Source organism: Protopterus annectens, chromosome 6.part0 (genome assembly GCF_019279795.1).
Source record: "Protopterus annectens isolate FY-2018-M chromosome 6.part0, PAN1.0, whole genome shotgun sequence".
Classification (NCBI taxonomy): domain Eukaryota; kingdom Metazoa; phylum Chordata; order Ceratodontiformes; family Protopteridae; genus Protopterus; species Protopterus annectens.
In genome coordinates, this window is record NC_056737.1 from 707997937 (window position 1) to 708017833 (window position 19897).

General features: G+C 42.2%; 1 protein-coding gene across 1 annotated transcript in view; it reads left to right on the top strand.

The window, feature by feature from the left end:
• SGPP1 (sphingosine-1-phosphate phosphatase 1) overlaps window positions 1–19622 on the top strand; it is a 178207-nt gene extending 158585 nt beyond the window's left edge. The window contains exon 3 of the mRNA XM_044074392.1: window positions 17682–19622. Coding sequence (XP_043930327.1) covers window positions 17682–18233 — 552 coding nt within the window. The 3' untranslated portion in view covers window positions 18234–19622. The remainder of the gene's footprint in view (window positions 1–17681) is intronic.
• The last annotated feature ends 275 nt before the right edge of the window (window positions 19623–19897 follow it).

A 19897-nucleotide genomic window follows, 5' to 3' on the forward strand; every position in this document is an offset into this window, starting at 1 on the left:
TTATTTATTTTACATTTGTTAAACAGGTTAGTCCAGCTGAGTTTGCAAAACAAACTCATTTTCAGTGGAAACCCAAAGGGAAAAGCCCCAGCAAACATGAGTAAAAATAAAGTGATAATATACAAATATTAAATAATCACAATACAAAATAATTGTAAAAAAGAAAAGGTTATTAACTATTTGCATTGCATCGATAGTAAGCAACCCATTTTCAGTGGAGACCCAAGGAGAAAGAGCCCCAGCAAACATAAGCAAAGCTAAACATACAGGACAAAAACTGTTGAAAACAACACTGCAAATATGAAATTAATTATACAGAGAAAAGCAAAAGAAAAAAAATTATGAACATTAAGGGTTGCACTGAGAGCAGTGGTCTAAAATTTACTACATATAAGAGTAAAAACAAAAAGATATTTGTTCTTCAAAAGAAGGACAATGTATATACATTGATGGGAAGTGGGGGGATAAATACTGTGGAGAATGGGAGGGGGAGAGAAAGTAGGGGGCTATAGTAGTAGAGCTGAGGGTTTAGGAGGTTAGTTTAAGCAGAAGTTACTAACCGTGAAAGAAGGTTAGGAGATGCAACAGGTTTTACAGTAGGAGTGGCTAAGACTATGTGTGGTCAAGGCAACGGCATACTTTCAAGTTTAGTAGGTGGGATTTGAGCTCCTTTTTAAAACAGGGAAAGGAAAGGTTGGATCTAATATGGAGAGGAAGTTTGTTTCAATTTAGTGAGACAGTGTAAAGTAGTTTGCCAGTATTCCTTTTGGGTTTCTAAACTGGGAGATCAGCACTCCGGAGAGGCTGGGGGAGAGTAGGGAGTAACATGGGAGTCAAGAGCAGGGTAGGCAGAGTGCATTTAGTGGCAGTAGTTAGGAATTTTTTGTTCCTATAAAGTAGTCCACGTTTTTGGCGTTTTTTTTTTTTTGTTTGCTTTTTTGATGGCCTGTTGCATGTGCAAGTCAAATTTTAGTTGTTCATCAGTTATTACCCCAAGGAGTTTGGTGTGTGCGGCAGGGGAGATGGTGGTGCCATCTAGGAAGGAAAGGGAAAAGTTGGATTTAAGGTGAGAGTGTCTGAGGTAGGAAGAGAAGGAGATGAGTTTTCTTAGGGTTAAGGATTAGTTGATTGTATCTGAGCTATTTTTCAACAGAAATAAAGGAATTCTGTGTTAGTGTGTGTAGTTCAGAGATAGTAATGGTGATAGATAAGAGAGTAGAGTCATCTGCGTATTGTATTACATATGAGAGACTGCAGGATGAATGTAGGTTGTTGGTAAAAATGTTGAAAAGGAGCTGTCCAAGTATGAAGCCTTGTATATATATCTGTGTGTGTTTTCTGAAACTGTTTGATACTTTACCTTGTGGTCGAAGGCTAGTCGAAAACTGCTATAGTTAATTTCTTCGCAATAGTTCACATAGAACTTTACATTCTCAGTGTTTTTCCATGGGAGTCTACAGAAGGTTCCTTGACACTGCCTGTTGCTGTTTCTTTTTTCAGTACTGTGTAATTTTCATTTTTGATGATATTGCTGCTGAAGATTTATATTCTGAATGGGATAATGCCAGAAGTGGATATTGATATGCTAGCTTGATCATTTTTAGCACTCTCTCTCTAGGGATGGTTTTGGCTGTTATAAGTAGACCACCTGTATGATGCTCATTATAGAAAACTCAGTGTTGCAACGCTTTTCTTGCAAGAATGTTTTAGGGATTCTTCCTGAATTCAGCCTTTGATTTATGTCTTTCTTTAACAAGACTAGGTAAAAACACATTACAATTCTTCAGTTGGTTTTGTCAGCCAAGTTGTTTATCAGCACAGTGTCTTTAGCCATTCTGGTGAAATTCTATACCAATTTTTACATGAGATAAATTCAGTGGTGCCTCAAAAATATTAAGATTCGGATTCAAGGTTTTTATAGTGCCTGTCCTTACTGATTCCTCCTGTTTTTTTCATGAACTTAACTAGTAAATCACGGGATCATCTGTACAATGTTTTAACAGATATTTTATATATAGTTTGGGGAGCTCATTTGCACATCTGTAAAACACTCATTTGAAGTGAAATGCTCATTTTACGTGAGGAAAGTTTCAGATACTAGTCTTACAAATCTTTTCGGTCAGTTGTAAAACATTATTTTCTGGGTCAGCCCATTCATCTGTAAAGTGATAAAATAACTAATGATTAACAAAATTTGTAATTTATTTATGGATTTGTTAACTGGCTTTATGGACTTGTCCTAGGACCCTTTCACCTGTGACCTTGGCACAAATGCAAGGACACAGTGAAATAAAATTTCAGCAACATGTAGCATTAACAACAAATGAAATACAAAGAGCAAGGAAAAGTACAACAGGTAAGAAAGACATCATTACTGTAAATATGAGTAAGTGAAAGACTAGGCAGAAACTTTAGTTCTCCTTGCTTGACTTTGTAAAGGTTAAGTGATACCAGTCATGTGAAAGTTGTATCTTGAAGCTTCTGTCATAATAACTGAATTATTCAGAGCTGTCTGTATGTAGCTGTAGCACTTAATACTTATTCATAATGCTGGTTAGCATTTGATGATAAGTTGACAACGTTTTCTTTTTAACTTCTGAACATATTTCAGGCCATCCATTCCACTTCGCTTTTGAATTCTCTCTCAGATTCTCTTAGTGGAAAGTTTTGTGTTTATCCTTTTTATCCCATTATTGGAGGATGAAGAAAGCGTTTTTTACATTATCGTGCATAATATTTGGGGAGGGGAATAATGGTGGATGTTAGAAGTCTTTGCTTTGTATGACATGCGTGAGATTTGCTGACTCCCTTTTAGGTAAAAACAGACTTGGGTTTACATTTTGCTGCAGATAGCACAGTCAAGTGTTTAAGTTGCTACTGATTCAGAATTTGTTGACCTTGCATTAGGGCAAGAACATCTATCCTGTTCTGCAGACTGCAGTCCTTCAGAATAACATTTTCAGAGATTTATAGTCTCTGCAATAACTATTTTCAGAGTATGCTTCGTCTTTCTAAATGAATCAGGCAATCTTGTTTGATTAAATAGTAATTTTTCCGTTTTGGTGCTATGCAGGCGGCTTTGGAAACTTTTTCATGTTGTGTAACTCAGATCGTTTACAGTATTTATATTGCCCTTCTATACTTGCTTTTAAGTAAAGCACATTTTCTGTTTTTGTCTTCTCCTTGCTTACAAGTTTTGCCTTCTTGTAGCTGCTTTTATTACTGCTAAAATTTTAAGCCCAGTTTCATGCACAGATTGGTAAAGCCCTGATTATGACTGAGACAGCTTGAGTTAAACTAGCAAACTGAGTATTGGAGGATGTGGCTGGGAATGAGTGGCTGTGGCAGGCTTACCCATTATTGTAGTACCATCGAGTAACATCAGCAGGTGCCCAGTACATAGCATTATCATTTTGAAAGACAAGCCGTTGTCATTGCCCTCTACTGTGCATGTGCACAAGTGGGAAACACTGCAGGTGCACATCAGCTGACTGGTGGGAGTAGACCAGAAGCCGGAGCTCAGCTTTAAATAATGAAGCATGTGTGGTGTGGGACCTTTAGTTAGTTCTCTGACCTTGGGACTTTAAGGGTCTGACCTATAAACACAGATGGTCCCCAGTATGTAAGGGGTGAAACTTAACCGTATAGCTGCTGAGATGAGAATATTCACTGTCCCTTTTGCTAGGCTTATTTAATAAGATGGAGCAGACTACAAGCAACCTTCATGCTTGCCTGAGTAATGGCTTACTCCAGTTGCCTTTTACCCTGGGAGATTGGATAGCTTCTCCTGCCTGGGGAAGGAATAAACTCTGGGGGGGGGGGGGGGTAAATGATGGTTGGCAGGCAAGGAAGTAAAAAAAAAAAAGTTTTTGAAGTCTGATACTCATCTTAGTCTCGTAAGAGAATCTTTTCACCTGCCTGTGATCTAAATTTTATGGATTATACCTTTTGGGGAAAAAAAAAAAAGCATTATGGACCTCATTTCAGCTTTCATTATTTGGAAAACATATTTTGGTGGTTGCTTCTACATCCTGGAGGATTTCTGTGGTGCTTGTGTGTTAATAACACACACACACACACACACACACCACACACCTCTCCCTTTCTTCTTCTGTCTTTGTACAGATAATTACATACGAGTTTCCCTTGAATGTTCATTTAAGTTCAAGTAGGAGAAATAAACATGTATTGCAAGATTGATGTTGAAATTAGTACCCCTTTCTCTCTCTGCATATATCAAGAGTTTTATATTGGGTGAATGGGGGGCTTTGACTCCTGCAAAGGCACGTGAAATGTACAACAGCAAGTTTCAAAGTGTACTGCTACTGTTGTTGAATTGCAGTTTAATTTTTGAGAATTTCATATATAGGTGTGTGACGTTACCCTGAAATAAAATTTAATTAGAAGCTTCATTTGCCTTAATAATCGATACCTAAACGATTGAGTCCTAATCCATCAAAAGAGCAACAAACAACAATGTTCTTGCAGTACATGGAAGCTTGTTCTTACACCTCCATACTTCATATTTCTAAATACACTAACTCCAAGACTGAGCAACAGTGGGATGGAAAAAAGAAGAACTATCCCTACTCTTCTGTTATGTACCTCATTCTTCCAGAGTGGTCATCAGCAGGTACTGCAATTCCAGTACACAGAAATATACCAAACCAACACACACAAATGACACAGTTGTAATGTCTTTACATTCCATAACCCCCCCCCCCCACACACACACACACACACACACTCAAACGAGCATTAGACAAATAAGTAATTCAGCATACTTTTTCCAAATGATTAGGTAAGCGCAGTAGTATTTGTTATGACATAATATATGACTTTATTTATTTAACAGTATATTTTTCTTCACTAAGCCACCAGGGCAGTAGTATATCAGCCAATGGAGTGCCCCTCCCATTCCTTCCATCTGATGATTCAGCTTATCTTCCAAGTCAGTGGCCCCTAGCAGATGGCTGGACTGACCACCAATGAGGTTTTACATAGTTGTTCACTAATTAATGCCAAAAGCTGACCTGTTTAGTTCCCAGGTGTCCTGGGTTATTTTGTTTACTCTCCCTTCGGTTGCTCCACAGCACCCTGTACAAGTTGGACTCCCACAGTACCAGCAGTCGATACTTGTGTACTTGTGCTTATGCATCATCCCCAGCAGTCGATGCTTGTGTACTTGTGCTCATGCATCATCCCCAGCAGTCGATGCTTGTGTACTTGTGCTCATGCATCATCCCCAGCAGTCGATGCTTGTGTACTTGTGCTCATGCATCATCCCCAGCAGTCGATGCTTGTGTACTTGTGCTCATGCATCATCCCCAGCAGTCGATGCTTGTGTACTTGTGCTCATGCATCATCCCCAGCAGTCGATGCTTGTGTACTTGTGCTCATGCATCATCCCCAGCAGTCGATGCTTGTGTACTTGTGCTCATGCATCATCCCCAGCAGTCGATGCTTGTGTACTTGTGCTCATGCATCATCCCCAGCAGTCGATGCTTGTGTACTTGTGCTCATGCATCATCCCCAGCAGTCGATGCTTGTGTACTTGTGCTCATGCATCATCCCCAGCAGTCGATGCTTGTGTACTTGTGCTCATGCATCATCCCCAGCAGTCGATGCTTGTGTACTTGTGCTCATGCATCATCCCCAGCAGTCGATGCTTGTGTACTTGTGCTCATGCATCATCCCCAGCAGTCGATGCTTGTGTACTTGTGCTCATGCATCATCCCCAGCAGTCGATGCTTGTGTACTTGTGCTCATGCATCATCCCCAGCAGTCGATGCTTGTGTACTTGTGCTCATGCATCATCCCCAGCAGTCGATGCTTGTGTACTTGTGCTCATGCATCATCCCCAGCAGTCGATGCTTGTGTACTTGTGCTCATGCATCATCCCCAGCAGTCGATGCTTGTGTACTTGTGCTCATGCATCATCCCCAGCAGTCGATGCTTGTGTACTTGTGCTCATGCATCATCCCCAGCAGTCGATGCTTGTGTACTTGTGCTCATGCATCATCCCCAGCAGTCGATGCTTGTGTACTTGTGCTCATGCATCATCCCCAGCAGTCGATGCTTGTGTACTTCTGCTCATGCATCATCCCCAGCAGTCGATGCTTGTGTACTTCTGCTCACGCATCATCCCCTGCTATAGTAGCTGAACACACTTCATGATGAGTGTTTGCTCCAGTATTTCTTGGTCCAACACCCAGCAGCACGGTTGCCAGACATCCCTGTTTGAGCAGGACTGTCATGAGATCAGCAGCCCAATCCCCGAGTCCTTCACTGCTTGTTAAAATCCTGGCAAAATAGCCTCCGCTTTGTGATTTTTGATTAGCTCGTATACTGGCATACAGGCCAATCATAAATTGTAAAGCAGAGCCACTTCTGTTGAATGTGGAACAGCAGGCAGTTCCACATGAAAGACCAGACATTTTTTCTTTTTTTTTTTTGGTCTTCACTTAGCATGAAGGACCTTTTTTTTTGGTCCCTACCTGTCCATTTAGAAATCTGGCAACCATACCCAGCAGCCACCTGATGTCAGTAGTGCAACAGATTAGGCAACCCCCCCCCCCCCCAAATATGACCAAACTGACATGGCTGCTCAATCCTGATGTCTGTGGCCAGCTCATCCAGTGCACAGGCTGTTGCTCAGACTAGGGTAATCTAGCTTCTGGTCAGGCCTTTATCCCTGAAATGCCACAGAGCCAGCATTTTTATTGATTGAAGTGGTTAAGTATGTTTTACTTTAGGAATGTTTCAGCTCAGAATGCACTTGTTACAATGGCTTGTGATAATATCATGACTGTTCTATGGCAGGAGATATAAAGTTCTCACTTAAAGTCATTTGGAAAATGTCCACATAGGAAATATTAAAGAGGTTATGTAATTAATTGTAACATAGTCAAATTTCCTGTATCCAGCTGGATACATGTAGAGTCCTGTGCCAGGTGTGAGCTATTTAGAGCAGCTTGTTTGAGGTTATACAGTGCACTGTGTAAGCACTCCACTGGCAACATTTTCTAAATGCAGTAATGAATCCAGGGTGGCGGTTGTGAATGGCTTGAAGGTATAATGCATGCAAGAAATTCCAGCCTGTCCGAGCTTAAGCATGTGGAATCTACAAACACTTAAGGGAGGGCAGCAACTGTATCAGATTTCCTGGCCGTATGCCATACCCATCACGTAGAACGTAGTTTTCATAAGTGTCGGCCGAATACAGTTTCTAGGTCCTATATACTTTATAGTCACTTTATGCTGACACCTTGTATTTTAGTCAGAAGTTATTACGGGAACAGAAATGGCTCTGATTAGAAAGATCTTGGACAGGAGAACAAATGTTCTGGTTTGACAGGTGAACGTTTAGTGGCTAGCAGGCAGAGAGAGAGAGAGCATGTGTGTGTGTGTTTTCTCTGGATTGTGATCAGCAGTACTTGAGTCATTAAAAATCCTGTCAAATAAGTAAAAAATATAAATATTCAGTCATATGTATACTGTTAGTTTTGTGCATAATTATTTCTTTCTCTATAACGGGCAGGATGAAGCTGTGATAATCGCACTGTAGTGTATCTGAATATTATTTTTTTGCCATGGAGGTAATCTTTTTTTACTGTTTCTTTGTCGAAACAGACATTTTTTATATTTTCAGTTTACTTTTTAGTTTTTGAGCTATAATTTGTTCTTCAGTAGCTTGCAGCTTACAATAGAACTTAGAGGGAAAAAAATAAAAAGATTTGTGTTCATGTTGTTTATGTGCTGTTTAGGAACGTTTGATGGCGTAGCAGTTTGTTCTAAGGTATATAAGCTTAATAATGAGATGTCTGCCTTTTACTGACACTGAAGTCATTATTCAAGGCACAAACATTGCCAGGTGCTAGCCACATAGCTTATCCCATAATTGTGGCTATAACTTTTATCATTTATCTGTCACTTTTTAGTACCAACATTTATTCTGATATTATTTTCTCTGGTCTGCTGTTTAACTTACTTAGCAGTGTGTATCAGGTGGAAAGTTTCAAGTAGATTGATTATGTATTGCCTTACTAGGTCGTGCGGAGGCTGCATCTAGTAGTCTGTAATGGTTAGACTGTAGTAATGGATCCCCAAACCTTTCTGAATAGTTTTCAACTCTTCTTTTTGTAGTAAGGAATTGTTCAAAAGCTGTGGAATGCAAGACTTTCATTCAATAATGGGTAGGTATGTAGTGCTACAGTGATCTCCATGAAGTGACTTTAGCTGTAGATAGGCTACACAATATACTTTTCTGACTTTGGTCTATATAGTCTGGTCAGAATTTAAATTGCTAGCTTCCACTGCCCCTGGATCTTTAATGAGTTAACTATTTATTTTGTAGTCATGATGTATGCTTTTATAACTTCAGAAGATACTTTTTGTCTAGAGTTTAAACTGCTGACTACAACTGCCCTTAGATTTTTAATTGTGGTGCATTTTTATGATTTTTACAATTTACATTGTAATCCTAATTTGTATCCTTTTTGTCATACAATAATGATACATTTGTTAAAGCTAAAAGAAAATTATTACTACTTAGTACAAGATATGTATTTTTTTGTAGAATGTCTTGGAGAAATTCTTCCTTACTTTGTGAGAGGCATAATACTTAAAACTGGAGGCATCCCTCAACCTGTATAATGCGGAGGCATCCCTCAACCTGTACAATGCACTGAGCTTAACACTGGTTTACCTTTGCCCAAACTTATGTAATATCCATATACAGTGAACTCAAAACCATCCTATGCTGATGCAGTTAAAAAAAATCTCTAACCAAGCCTCCTACAACTCTTAAGTCTACGCATCAGCTTAAACCCCTAAATCTACCTCCTACCAAGCATCAACCAGTGTAAACCAGCATACATCTAAACACGGGGTTCACACAGCCAGCGTGCAGAAGCCCTTACAGCACCAGGACCAAGTTTGTTCTTCCTGCGGTATCCTGGTAATAGTTGACTCCGTAGTTAGAAGACACAGATGGTATTGACTAGGCTGAGCAAAGACAGACTGTTATCTGTTTCCTCAGGTGCCAAGATCAACAGCATCACTAGGGCCTTTAAGTCCCTTCACCCTAGATACACATATGGCCTGATCATTGTGTATGTGTGAGTGCATGGCTTGAAATGTATCCCCTTGGATCATAGAAAGAGGGACATGATGGAGCTCTCAGAATAGAGAGATGATTTTGGTATATTGAACTGTATCCTACCATCACCAAGGATGATGCCTCAATAATATAAACAAAAGATCATTTTTTTTTTTTAGTCATTGGTTGAGCTACTGGTGTCTTTTTAAGAGGATCCAATAAATATACATGTATATCAGTCTAGGAGGAGATGATTGACAACCCTGGCTGATTTGCTAGGGATGGCATACATCTTTTTCCTCATGGCTTCTGTATATTGGCCAAATTTTGTTCCCCCCACACAATGCCTTTTTAGGCAAGATCATTCCCCTTAAATTACCTACATAACCAATCAAAAGCAAAGCAGTATTAATATGGCACAGTTTACCTTTGAAAGTTTGAAAATCAGCCTACCGAACAGCCCTCTGTGCGAACCGAAATGACGAAAACTGTCATTCCGAACTGCACTGAAGTTCGAAAATCTGCAATTCAAAAACCAGATGTGCTGATTTTCGAACTACAATTTCAAATTCAGATCTTAATGCAGGGGGCAAGCCCCCCTGCACCTCCCCCCCCCCACACACCCTACTTTATTATTCTAACTCCGAGGTCGCACTACAGTGGGGAAAGGGTCCACTTCCCGATACCCACTATAATGCACTCCGCACTCAAAATGCCAAATCTGCAGTGAGCGAATGTCACTGTGCATTTGCTCATTACACATTCGCTGCATTTCTATTCAGTTTTCTGAAAACTTGAAAACATATTTCCGTACAATTGTCTTTCGACAATGTGCGTTTCAAGCTCTCAAAGGTAAACCTATGGCACTGCTCCATGTTAGAAGCCTTAACAAAAAGTTGCACTCCTTACAGATATTCCTAACCCTGGAAAATAGATATGTATGTGTAGTTACTGAAGTGAGGTCTCAGAACAGTAAAAGTACCCTCTCAATGCAGGGATTTAATAGTATGTACACCCCAGTCTGGCCCCTGAAGTCAGTATGGAAAGAAAATGTAACTAGGTCCACAGTAATTCATCCTGGTTGGGGGTCTGGTATTAATTCATACTTTGGTAAAGTCGGTGTGGGATCATATGGTTAGACTACAAATGGTCCACTGGATCTACTGCCTAGTACTAGCATATGAAACATCTCCTTCTGCCTGAGCATGTGAAGCTCCTGATATGGTACAGGCAGTGCTCGATAAACTGCAATCTGTCCATGTTGAACCTAGAAGCTTGGAGGATATGACCTTACTGCCTTTTGCACAGCTTTACTGCAAGGATATGCTAAAAATTATGAGGACAGCCAGGAGGCAAAGTACCAGGAACTCCTACCTAGTAAAATGGAAAAGGTTTTTCCTGTGATGCCAAAGGGAGAAACCAGCACCATAACCTAATGGATGTGCCTGTGGTTGCCCAACATTGCTTTGAACTGTTTATTGCAGGCCTAGTTTATCCCTCAGAGAATGTACACTTGTCATGACTATATTTACATGTCTGCTGGTAGACCCCTTTCATTGGCATCCAGACCACTAGTGAGACCATTTCTAAAGGGCAATCTTCACCGTAGGGCTCACAGGCAGACTGGGGCTCTAGACTGGGACCTGAAATGTGTATTAGAGAAAGTAACTCTGTAACACTGAAATTCTCGTTGAGGTATTGTCTTAACAGAACCAAGATCATCAGGAAATTAGAGCAATTATTTATCTTCATTACCCAGAAGGTGTCCAAGGGAGGGTGGAGTTGGCTTGACCATGGGAGAAGGGTGTCTGGCTCTGAAAGTCAAGCCAGGTGATGGACCTCATCCTGCAGTGACAGTGCAAACTGCAACAGTGACCACACTGAAATATCTGCTGTTACAGTAAGTTGCCTACCTAGCTACATCTTATGCAGTAGTCACTTGAGTCTTCTGTTAACCAGAGAAAATCCAAAGAAGTACATTTAAGAGAACAAGGCAACACAAAAAAAAATCTTTCAATGAATCTTCTGAAAAAAAAAAATCTTTTGTTTTAAAGGGGAGCTGAGGCAGAATATTTTCATGTTGAGATGCATTTATTACTAATAAAGTTTCTTTTATGTAATAATACTGAAATGACCACGGTCTCTTACCTATAGCTTTCTAACTGTTCATGCGAAAGTGTTCAATCTCGCCATTTGTTCTTACACACGGGTTCGGAGCCGATCCTCGACTCCGAGTCAGCCACATCGCAAAGCTCTGCATCTTAGAGAAGCTCGAGACCAGACTATATCCCATAATCCTCCCTGCTATTCCTCAGATCTAGTTTGCTGCTGCAACAGATCGGTTAAGGAGAGCTCAGGCCAGAGAGCAATTTAGTTTATCGATTCAGATAAGCAATTTGTTTTGAAAAAACTTTAACCTTACATAGATAGTGTAGAGCGTGTGTGTGTGTTTCTTGATATATATCCTATATATATATATATATATATATATATTAGATACATAGGTTTTGGGCTTCAGCCTGCTTGTTTTCTGTCAGAACTCTGACTTTGTTCTACTAGTGTGTTTATTATAGGCTTGTAGTATACTGCTTATTATTATATATAGTTATTGTTGGCTATTTTTTCTATCCATTCTATTTATCACTGTTTTAGTGTTTTGACTTGACTGTACCATGTCGGAGAAAGCCAAATCCGGCTTTAAGAGGTGTCAGTGTGGACAAAAAATGTCCATCACTGACAATCACGCTTCCTGCGTCTACTGCCTTGGCCCTCTCCATTTGCAGGAGGATTGCTCCATCTGTCATTCCTTTAGCGGGAGGGTCATGACAGAGGCGCAGGGAGCTTATTGACAGGGGTTTACTTAAACCTGACTTCCAGGAGGCCTTAGAAGAGTCCGACCAGGCTTCTAAGTCTTCGCAGGGGTCGAAGACGTTGAAGATGTCAGAGCCCATGTCATCGGCTCCGAGTTCATCTTCCAAGATTCATTCGCCGTCTTCCAAGATTCGTTCGCCGGTTCCACAGACCTCGGGGCCGAGCATCGAACGGTTATCTTTCACTGAGCCCCAGGTCTTGGAACCGGTGTCGGAGCTGCCTCCACCGTCGATTCTTCTGTCGATGCCGTCTTCGGCCCCTTCGACCCGGTCTTCCAGACCATTATCCGATACTGATGTGGATCGTGTTGTGCAGAAACTAATGGGAAAACACGGCCCTTTCCAAGCTGATTGCGGTTTCGTCCCAGTTGGTGTCAAAACTAGAAGGCCTCCCCGTGTCTCCAACAGGTCCTCCTTCGAGACTCATCCAGTCTTTGGAGCCGGGAGAGGACGAACCGATGCTAGTGGAGCCCTCGGTGCCGAACCCGTCCATTGCACAATCGGCACCATTGACTTCGACTCCTTCGGAGCCCGTAGGGGAGTCGCGGAGCCGACTATCTCTCCTTGGTTCCGGGACGGAGAGTTGTACTGATTTTTCGGTGCCGACTCTCCTTCTCGGGGCCTCTGCGCAGATTGGTTCAGCTCTGTCCTCTGGGTCGGAGCCCATGGTTCCGGTGTCGGAGATGCTTCTGCGTTCTTCGGAACCGGAGGAGTCCTCGGCCCGGGGCTCGGGGGCTTTTGACCTTATGAGGAAGGTATTGTCTGCACAGACAACTACTTCATCAGAGGCATCTTCTCCTTCCTCTAAAGGGCCGCTTTCTGTTTCTGCTCCCACGATTCACCCTAAGCGTAGAGCCCCATTGCCTCAGCCAGCCCCAGAGGGTGCTCCCTGTTCCTCAGAGGCCTCACCAGAAGCCCCCTCTGATGAGGTTCCGAGGAAGAGATTGTGCAAGAGGAGGCACATTGATTCCCCACAGGAATCTCTAACGTCTGACACCGATTTGGATGAGGCAGAGGGGTCCCCACGATCCCCCTCTGAGGATGTGTCATTTGCAGACATCCTGGAGATCTTGAAACAGAGGGGTGATTGGCAGTCCCTAGCCCCCACTGAGAATGAGTCGGTGTTGCTGAAGGCTTTTGGGGCTCAACCTTCTACCTCCTGGGTGACCCCGCCCTTCGATGAATTGATGGACTTGATTGCTCGAAGGGTGTGGGAAACACTGGACACAGTGGAACTGGTCCCCCGAAAACCAAACAAATTTATCACGGCCCCCCAAGATAAGGCCTCTCTCACTAAAGGAGTTCCGGTCGACGCTATGGTGGTGGCGGCGGCGGCCACGAAGAAGGAAATGTCTGAGTCTTCCTCTTCTGTTCATCCTCCTAATAAGGATTCTAGGACTGTGGACAGATGTGGGAAGCGCATTTTTAGTTCAGCAACTTTTTCCATGCGTTCGCTAAACTATTTGACACATTTTACACGTCTACAGAGGGATCTCATTAAGGAACTGGGAGATACCCTCCAGGGTAACACAGATGCCGCTGTCTCAGATAAGGTGACAGCACAACTCAACACCCTTGCTTCAATAGCAAACTCATCCATGAGGCTCATCTCGTATGCGGCCGAAGGATCGAGTAAAGCTGCCGCTTCAGCGATTGCTCTCCGTAGACAATCCTGGATGCGGCTGTGCTCCTTTGCGGAAGCCTTCAAGTCTTCCTTTGCCAATGCCCCCTTTGATGGTGCCACACTCTTTGGGCCCAAAGTAAAGGAGACTCTAACTCGGTTTGAGCAAGAGGGGAAGACCCTGTCTGCTGTTGAGGTCCGTTTTTCCGCTCCAACTAGACCGGCGGAAAAATGTGGTTCCGTAAGACTCGGGGATCTTTCCAAGCCACACAGGGTGATGCCCCCTCCAGAGGCAGAGGGGGAAGAAATGGAAGACGCCGCCCCGGCGGCAGTGGGGGTCCACAAAATCAGGGCGACAAGGATGCAGCCTCTGGGAAGCCCTTCCAGCACTCCTGAATGGAGGCCGACTGTCCTACTCTGGAGGCGGTCGGGGGTCGCTTGGCTTTATACCCACAGGCCTGGCTAAATCTTACTTCGGATTCTTGGGTAAAAAGCATAATAACCAGAGGATACATAATTCCCTTTACTTCCGTCCCACCTCAACAAAAGAGATTTCCAGATGTGCCACCCCATATGCGAGATCCAGCAGCTATAGAAATTTCAAAGCTGCTCGAAAAACGAGTCATCCAGCCAGTCCCGGCGGACCAAAGAGGATCCAGAACTTACTCAAGGTTCTTTTTAGTTCCAAAGAAGATAGGGGACTAGAGACAGATTTTGGATCTCAGCAATCTCAACACCTTCGTAAGGAAGGAGAAGTTCCGGATGGTCACGCTACAGTCGATCCTTCCCTTCTTACAGAAGGATGATTGGAGGTGCTCGATAGATCTCAAGGACGCATACTACCACATCAAAATGGCCAGGCCGTCCAGAGATCATCTGCGCTTCCGGCTGTGAGCCAGTCATTTTCAATTTCGAGCTCTGCCCTTTGGACTCACCTCAGTTCCTAGGGTATTCACCAAATGCATGGCAGTAGTGGCGTCTCACTTGTGACGACAAGGATTCCGAGTGTTTCCGTATTTGGACGACTGGCTCCTCACCGCCACCACCAAGCATTGTCTTGTACAAGCCAGAGACTACACAGTCGACCTTTGTTCCCACTTAGGAATTTCAATCAGTTTCGAAAAATCTGCATTATCGCCCTTACAGCATATCTCATTCATCGGAGCAGACCTAGATACACAGTTAACACTGTTAAAGCTTCCTCCACTCAAAGAACAGGTTCTTCTTCTTCTTCAGAACAGGAAAGCTCTGGCTAAGCTAGTGTTAAAAGTTCTGGGACTAATGGCAGCATCTCTGATCGCAGTTCCCATGGGGAGATTGCACATGAGAGTTCTCCAATGGCTGCTTTTCGCACAATGGTCGTTCCAGCAGCTACCCTTATCACACGAGATACTAATAACAAACTCTTGCAAACGAGATCTTTCATGGTGGGTAAACAGTCAGGATCTCACAATGGGTCACCCGTTTGTCCTACCCACCCCGACGGCCACAATAACCACGGACGCTTCTCTGATAGGGTGAGGGGGACTTTTTCAGGGAATAACAGTCCAAGGGGAATGGTCCAACATGGAGAACAACCTGCACATAAATGTTCTGGAGTTGAGGGCGGTGTTCCTAGCGTTGCAACACTTCCAAGCTCTCTTACCTCTGGGAACAGTAGCAGTTCAGAAGGACAACATGTCTGTGGTCTGGTACATAAACAAGCAAGGGGGAACCAGGTCTTGCCCATTATGCAGAGAGGCCATGAGAATTTGGCAATGGGCAGAGTCCACGGGTCGCTTTTCTAGTGGCAACGCACATCTCTGGGTCATCCAACGTCATTGCGGACAGGTTGAGCAGAGCCATCCTGTTACCTCACTAGTGGTCCCTCAATCCACAGGTGGCGGAAAGGATCTTCCGCAGATGGGGCCAGCCTTGTTGCGATCTGTTTGCATCCCCGTTGAATGCCAAATGGAGAAGCTACTTTGCCCTTCTACCCCCTCCGGGGGATGTTCCCAGGGAAGCACTGGTGCATGATTGGCCCCTGGGTCTCCTGTATGCATTCCCTCCTACCCCGTTGATTCCCAAATTTCTACAGAAAGCCAGGAACCTGGAAAAGACGATAATACTCATAGCACCATTCTGGCCTCGGCAGATATGGTTCCCCTTTCTTCAAGCCCATCAAACGGAGGAACCTTGGATTCTGGACCCAGTACCAGATCTATTGACTCATTTGTCGGGAGTTCCTCTCCCATCTCTTCAATCCCTCAAACTGACAGCTTGGCTGCTCCGCTTCCCTCTCTAGCCAGGTCAGATCTTCTTTCTCCGGCAGTCCAACACATTCTGGTTGCCTCTCATAAAGCCTCCACCAGAAAGCTTTACAGGAGCAAATGGAAACGCTTCGTATGTTGGGCGTCAAGCCAACACATAGATCCCTTGGTAGCTCCACTACACAAAGTTCTGGAATTCTTATCAGTTCTCTTTCACGAAGGAGCCTCTACTTCCACCTTAAGTGTACAGTTGGCGGCTATATCTAACTTTCATATTGGTGAGGGGGGCTCTTCTATTATGTCTCACAGGCTTTGCAAGGCTTTTATGAAAGGAACCTTCCACCTTCATCCACCCATTCGGGAGCCCTTTTTCCCATGGAATTTGAACCTGTTATTGTCGCAACTGATGTTACCTCCCTTCGAACCGGCTTCATCCTGCCTCCTAAAGTTCTTATCGTGGAAGACACTATTTCTTGTGGCTGTCACTTCAGCTCGAAGAGTATCAGTGCTACAAGCGTTATCAGTCAGGCCACCATACTTGATCTTCCACCCAGATAGTCTCCTTGCGCACAAACCCGTCATTCCTCCCCAAGGTATGTTCTGTCCTAAATATCAACCAATCCATAGAGCTCCCCATGTTTTTCAAGAATCATACAAACAAATTGGAGTATATGCTGCACAAGTTGGATGTTCATAGGCAGCTAAGATTTTACCTGGACAGGACTAAAGATCACAGAAAGTCAGATCAGCTGTTTGTTTTGTTTGCAGACAACAAAAAGGGTATGGCAGTCACGAAACGTACCTTATTTAAATGGCTTTCCGATTGTATAGAATTTGTGTACTCTATTTCGAATCAGTCATTACCTTTCAAGCCTAAGGCTCATTCTACCAGGTCCGTTTCCACTTCCTTGGCTCATGCAGCTCACTTACCTTTGGACACGATTTGTGCAGCAGCTACCTGGGCTAAACCTCATACATTTATCACTCATTATAAGGTTGACAGGGCCTCGAAGGACAGGACATCCTTTGGTTCCACTGTGCTCAGGAACGTTCTTCCATGAGTCACCCAGGGTGACGGAGCTAGGGACGCTACCAGTGTGTAAGAACAAACGGCGAGATTGAACACTTTCACATAAAGAAGTTATGTACTTACCATAACGTTCCATGTGAGGTGTTCATCTCACCTTTGTTCTTACATTCCCTCCCTTCCCCCCCTTCACATGTTATGGAAGAACAGGTAAGACTAGAGTCTGGTCGGGATTTTCTTACCCCTTTCTAGGGTTCATTGGTCTGTGTCCTCATTAGGATATAGTTCACCGCCCATAGGCATTACTTATTATAGTCAGAGGATGTTCATGGATAACCGTGTGAATGTGTACGTATTGCACCAAGGTGATGATTAGTGGTCTGGTTTCTTGCAAACTAGATCTGAGGAATAGCAGGGAGGATTATGGGATATAGTCTAGTCTCGAGCTTCTCTAAGATGCAGAGCTTTGCGATGCGGCCGACTCGGAGCCGAGGATTGGCTCCGAACCCGTGTGTAAGAACAAAGGCGAGATGAACACCTCACATGGAATGTTATGGTAAGTACGTAACTTCTTTTTATTGCACAGTGGTAATACTTCTACAAAGATCACTTTCATGTTAACATTTCTTAGCGTTACCAACATTGTGAGAACATTCAAACTGTTTATCATTAGCCTGTGGATTGGAGGCTGTCAGGCAAGCATCTGAGTGACTGCAGTAGAGAAGTTTTAGAATTATATTAAGTCTTTACATGTTTGTAGATAAAAAGTTGAATGAGTTAGTAATGATTTTTCCTCTTCTCTTTGTCCCAATAGGATGTCATTGTTGGAGTCCTTTATGCTGTTCTTATACTGATCGTCTTCCATCCAGCACTGGACTTCATAGACAACTTCAATTTAACTTACAGATATGCTCCACTGATTATCATCAGTCTCCATTTGTCCATGGGACTTTTTTCATTCACCCTTGACACCTGGAGCACATCCAGAGGGGATACTGCTCAGATTCTCGGTAGTGGTGCTGGAATTGCCTGTGCCTCCCATGTGAATTACAGGTTTGGATTTATGCCGGACCCTACACCGGATATGCTGCCATTTATTCCACCTAGTATAACACTAGGACTGCTTGCAAAGTCATTGCTGAAATTCTGCATTGGAGTAGTTATTGTAGTTTTGACCAGAGCAGTGATGAAAAAAATTACTATCCCTCTGGCATGTAAAATACTTCATATACCATCTGATGATTTACGTAAAGCACGACAAAGAATGGAAGTTGAACTTCCCTATCGTTACATTACTTATGGAACAGTGGGCTTTAGCAGTTTATTTTTAGTTCCTCGTGTGTTATATGCCCTGAATCTGTCTTGATGAACTCTATCTGTTCGGAGTAAAAATGTGGTTGCACAGTTTCTGAGAAACTATGTACTGGTGGGTTAAGGGCTGCAGTGGATTGATATTTAAAGTTGTACACTGAAAAAGTCATACTATCTGTAACCACTATTTCAAACATCCATCTTCCATCATATTTTCTGGTGAATTGCATTCTCCAGGGATCATTTTCTATGTATTTCTGGAGACATGGTTTTAAGTTCTATATCTCAAAATACTTAAAATCCTTAATTTCAGAAAAAATATCGCTAGTCATTATTATTACAACTTCCATCGCAATTATTATTGCAACTAACAGTAGATTTCAGATACTGTATTACAAAGCTTATTAATTGTGCCTTTAAGTTGCTAAAGCAAGTGAAACTACAAACTGTACTGTGATAATTTGTATTACATTATGCTTTGCCTCCTACTTAACATGTAATGCTGCAATTAAGTGCACTGCATGGACTTTATTCTGCCTTTTTCAGAAAGGTAGACATTTACTGTAAAAAAATTAATAAAGCAAAATACAAAGACATAGGATATTCTCTGGCAAGATAAGGTAGTTGCATAGTTTTTAGAGTAAAGGAGCAGAAAGAGAATCTTGTATAATATCTATTCTATTTTTGTATCTGAAAGAAGTGTTATATATTGTTTGCTGTGTTGTACAGAGTTGGATCAGAGTTTGTCAAAGTTGAGGTCTTCAGTAAGACAAAAATTTTCTTAGCCAGTACTTTTTAGTTGACATTTTTTGAATAGTTGCTTTTTACCAGTGCTTGGTTTATTGCTGTACCTTACAGCATGTTTTGTCACATAAATTACAGTGGCACTGTTTAACGGTACATATTAAATTTGCCTTAAGTGAATTAATTTTGCCTGTATTACAGCACTGATCATAGTATTGTTGTTTATTTAAACAGTTGTTTGTTAAATCTCATAGATACTTAGGCTTTTAACATTGTTCTGATTGTGTGCATCACAAGCATCAGTTTTTATTTGTACTGTACTTAAAGTTTACTTCCTTTTGTTTTACATACCTCTATGATTGTGCACTAAACATTGTGTTATTGAGTAAAACAACTCCCTCTCTGAGCTGTATTGAATCTGCTGAAATTACTTGCTGGTCTTGTTAAGCATTATATTCTTCCAGTGATTTTTCCATTTCTTGATAGAGATGCTTTGTTATACATTTCTGTATACTAAGTACTTCTAAGCTCAGTTAATAGTCTGTAGTCATTGTCGGAACAGAACTATTTTCTCAGTTTTTTCACTTTAGAAATCTTTGGAGTGGAGCTGTTTTGACTTACAAATGTCCTGTTAATTTTATGTATGAACATGCTGTTAAAAGTTCACTATTTTGATTTATAAACAGAATTAGAATTTTCATTCAGACTACTCATTTCCTTCCAGAAAGTGTGAGGCTTCCCTTCATGTGAAGTCATCTTTTCCATTTCCTATTAAAGGGTCCTAATGTAAGAGTACCTGAAATGTTCAAAAGTAAGTGAACCTGGTTTATTTGTAGGATTTCAACTTTGCCTCAAATGTTAGGTGACTCAAATGTTAGGTGACTCAATGTCCACATTTCAGATAATGAAACCATTGTTAAGTAATTTGACTAATGTTTGGTAGTGAGTGGGCAGTCACAGCAGTCTTTTTCTTAA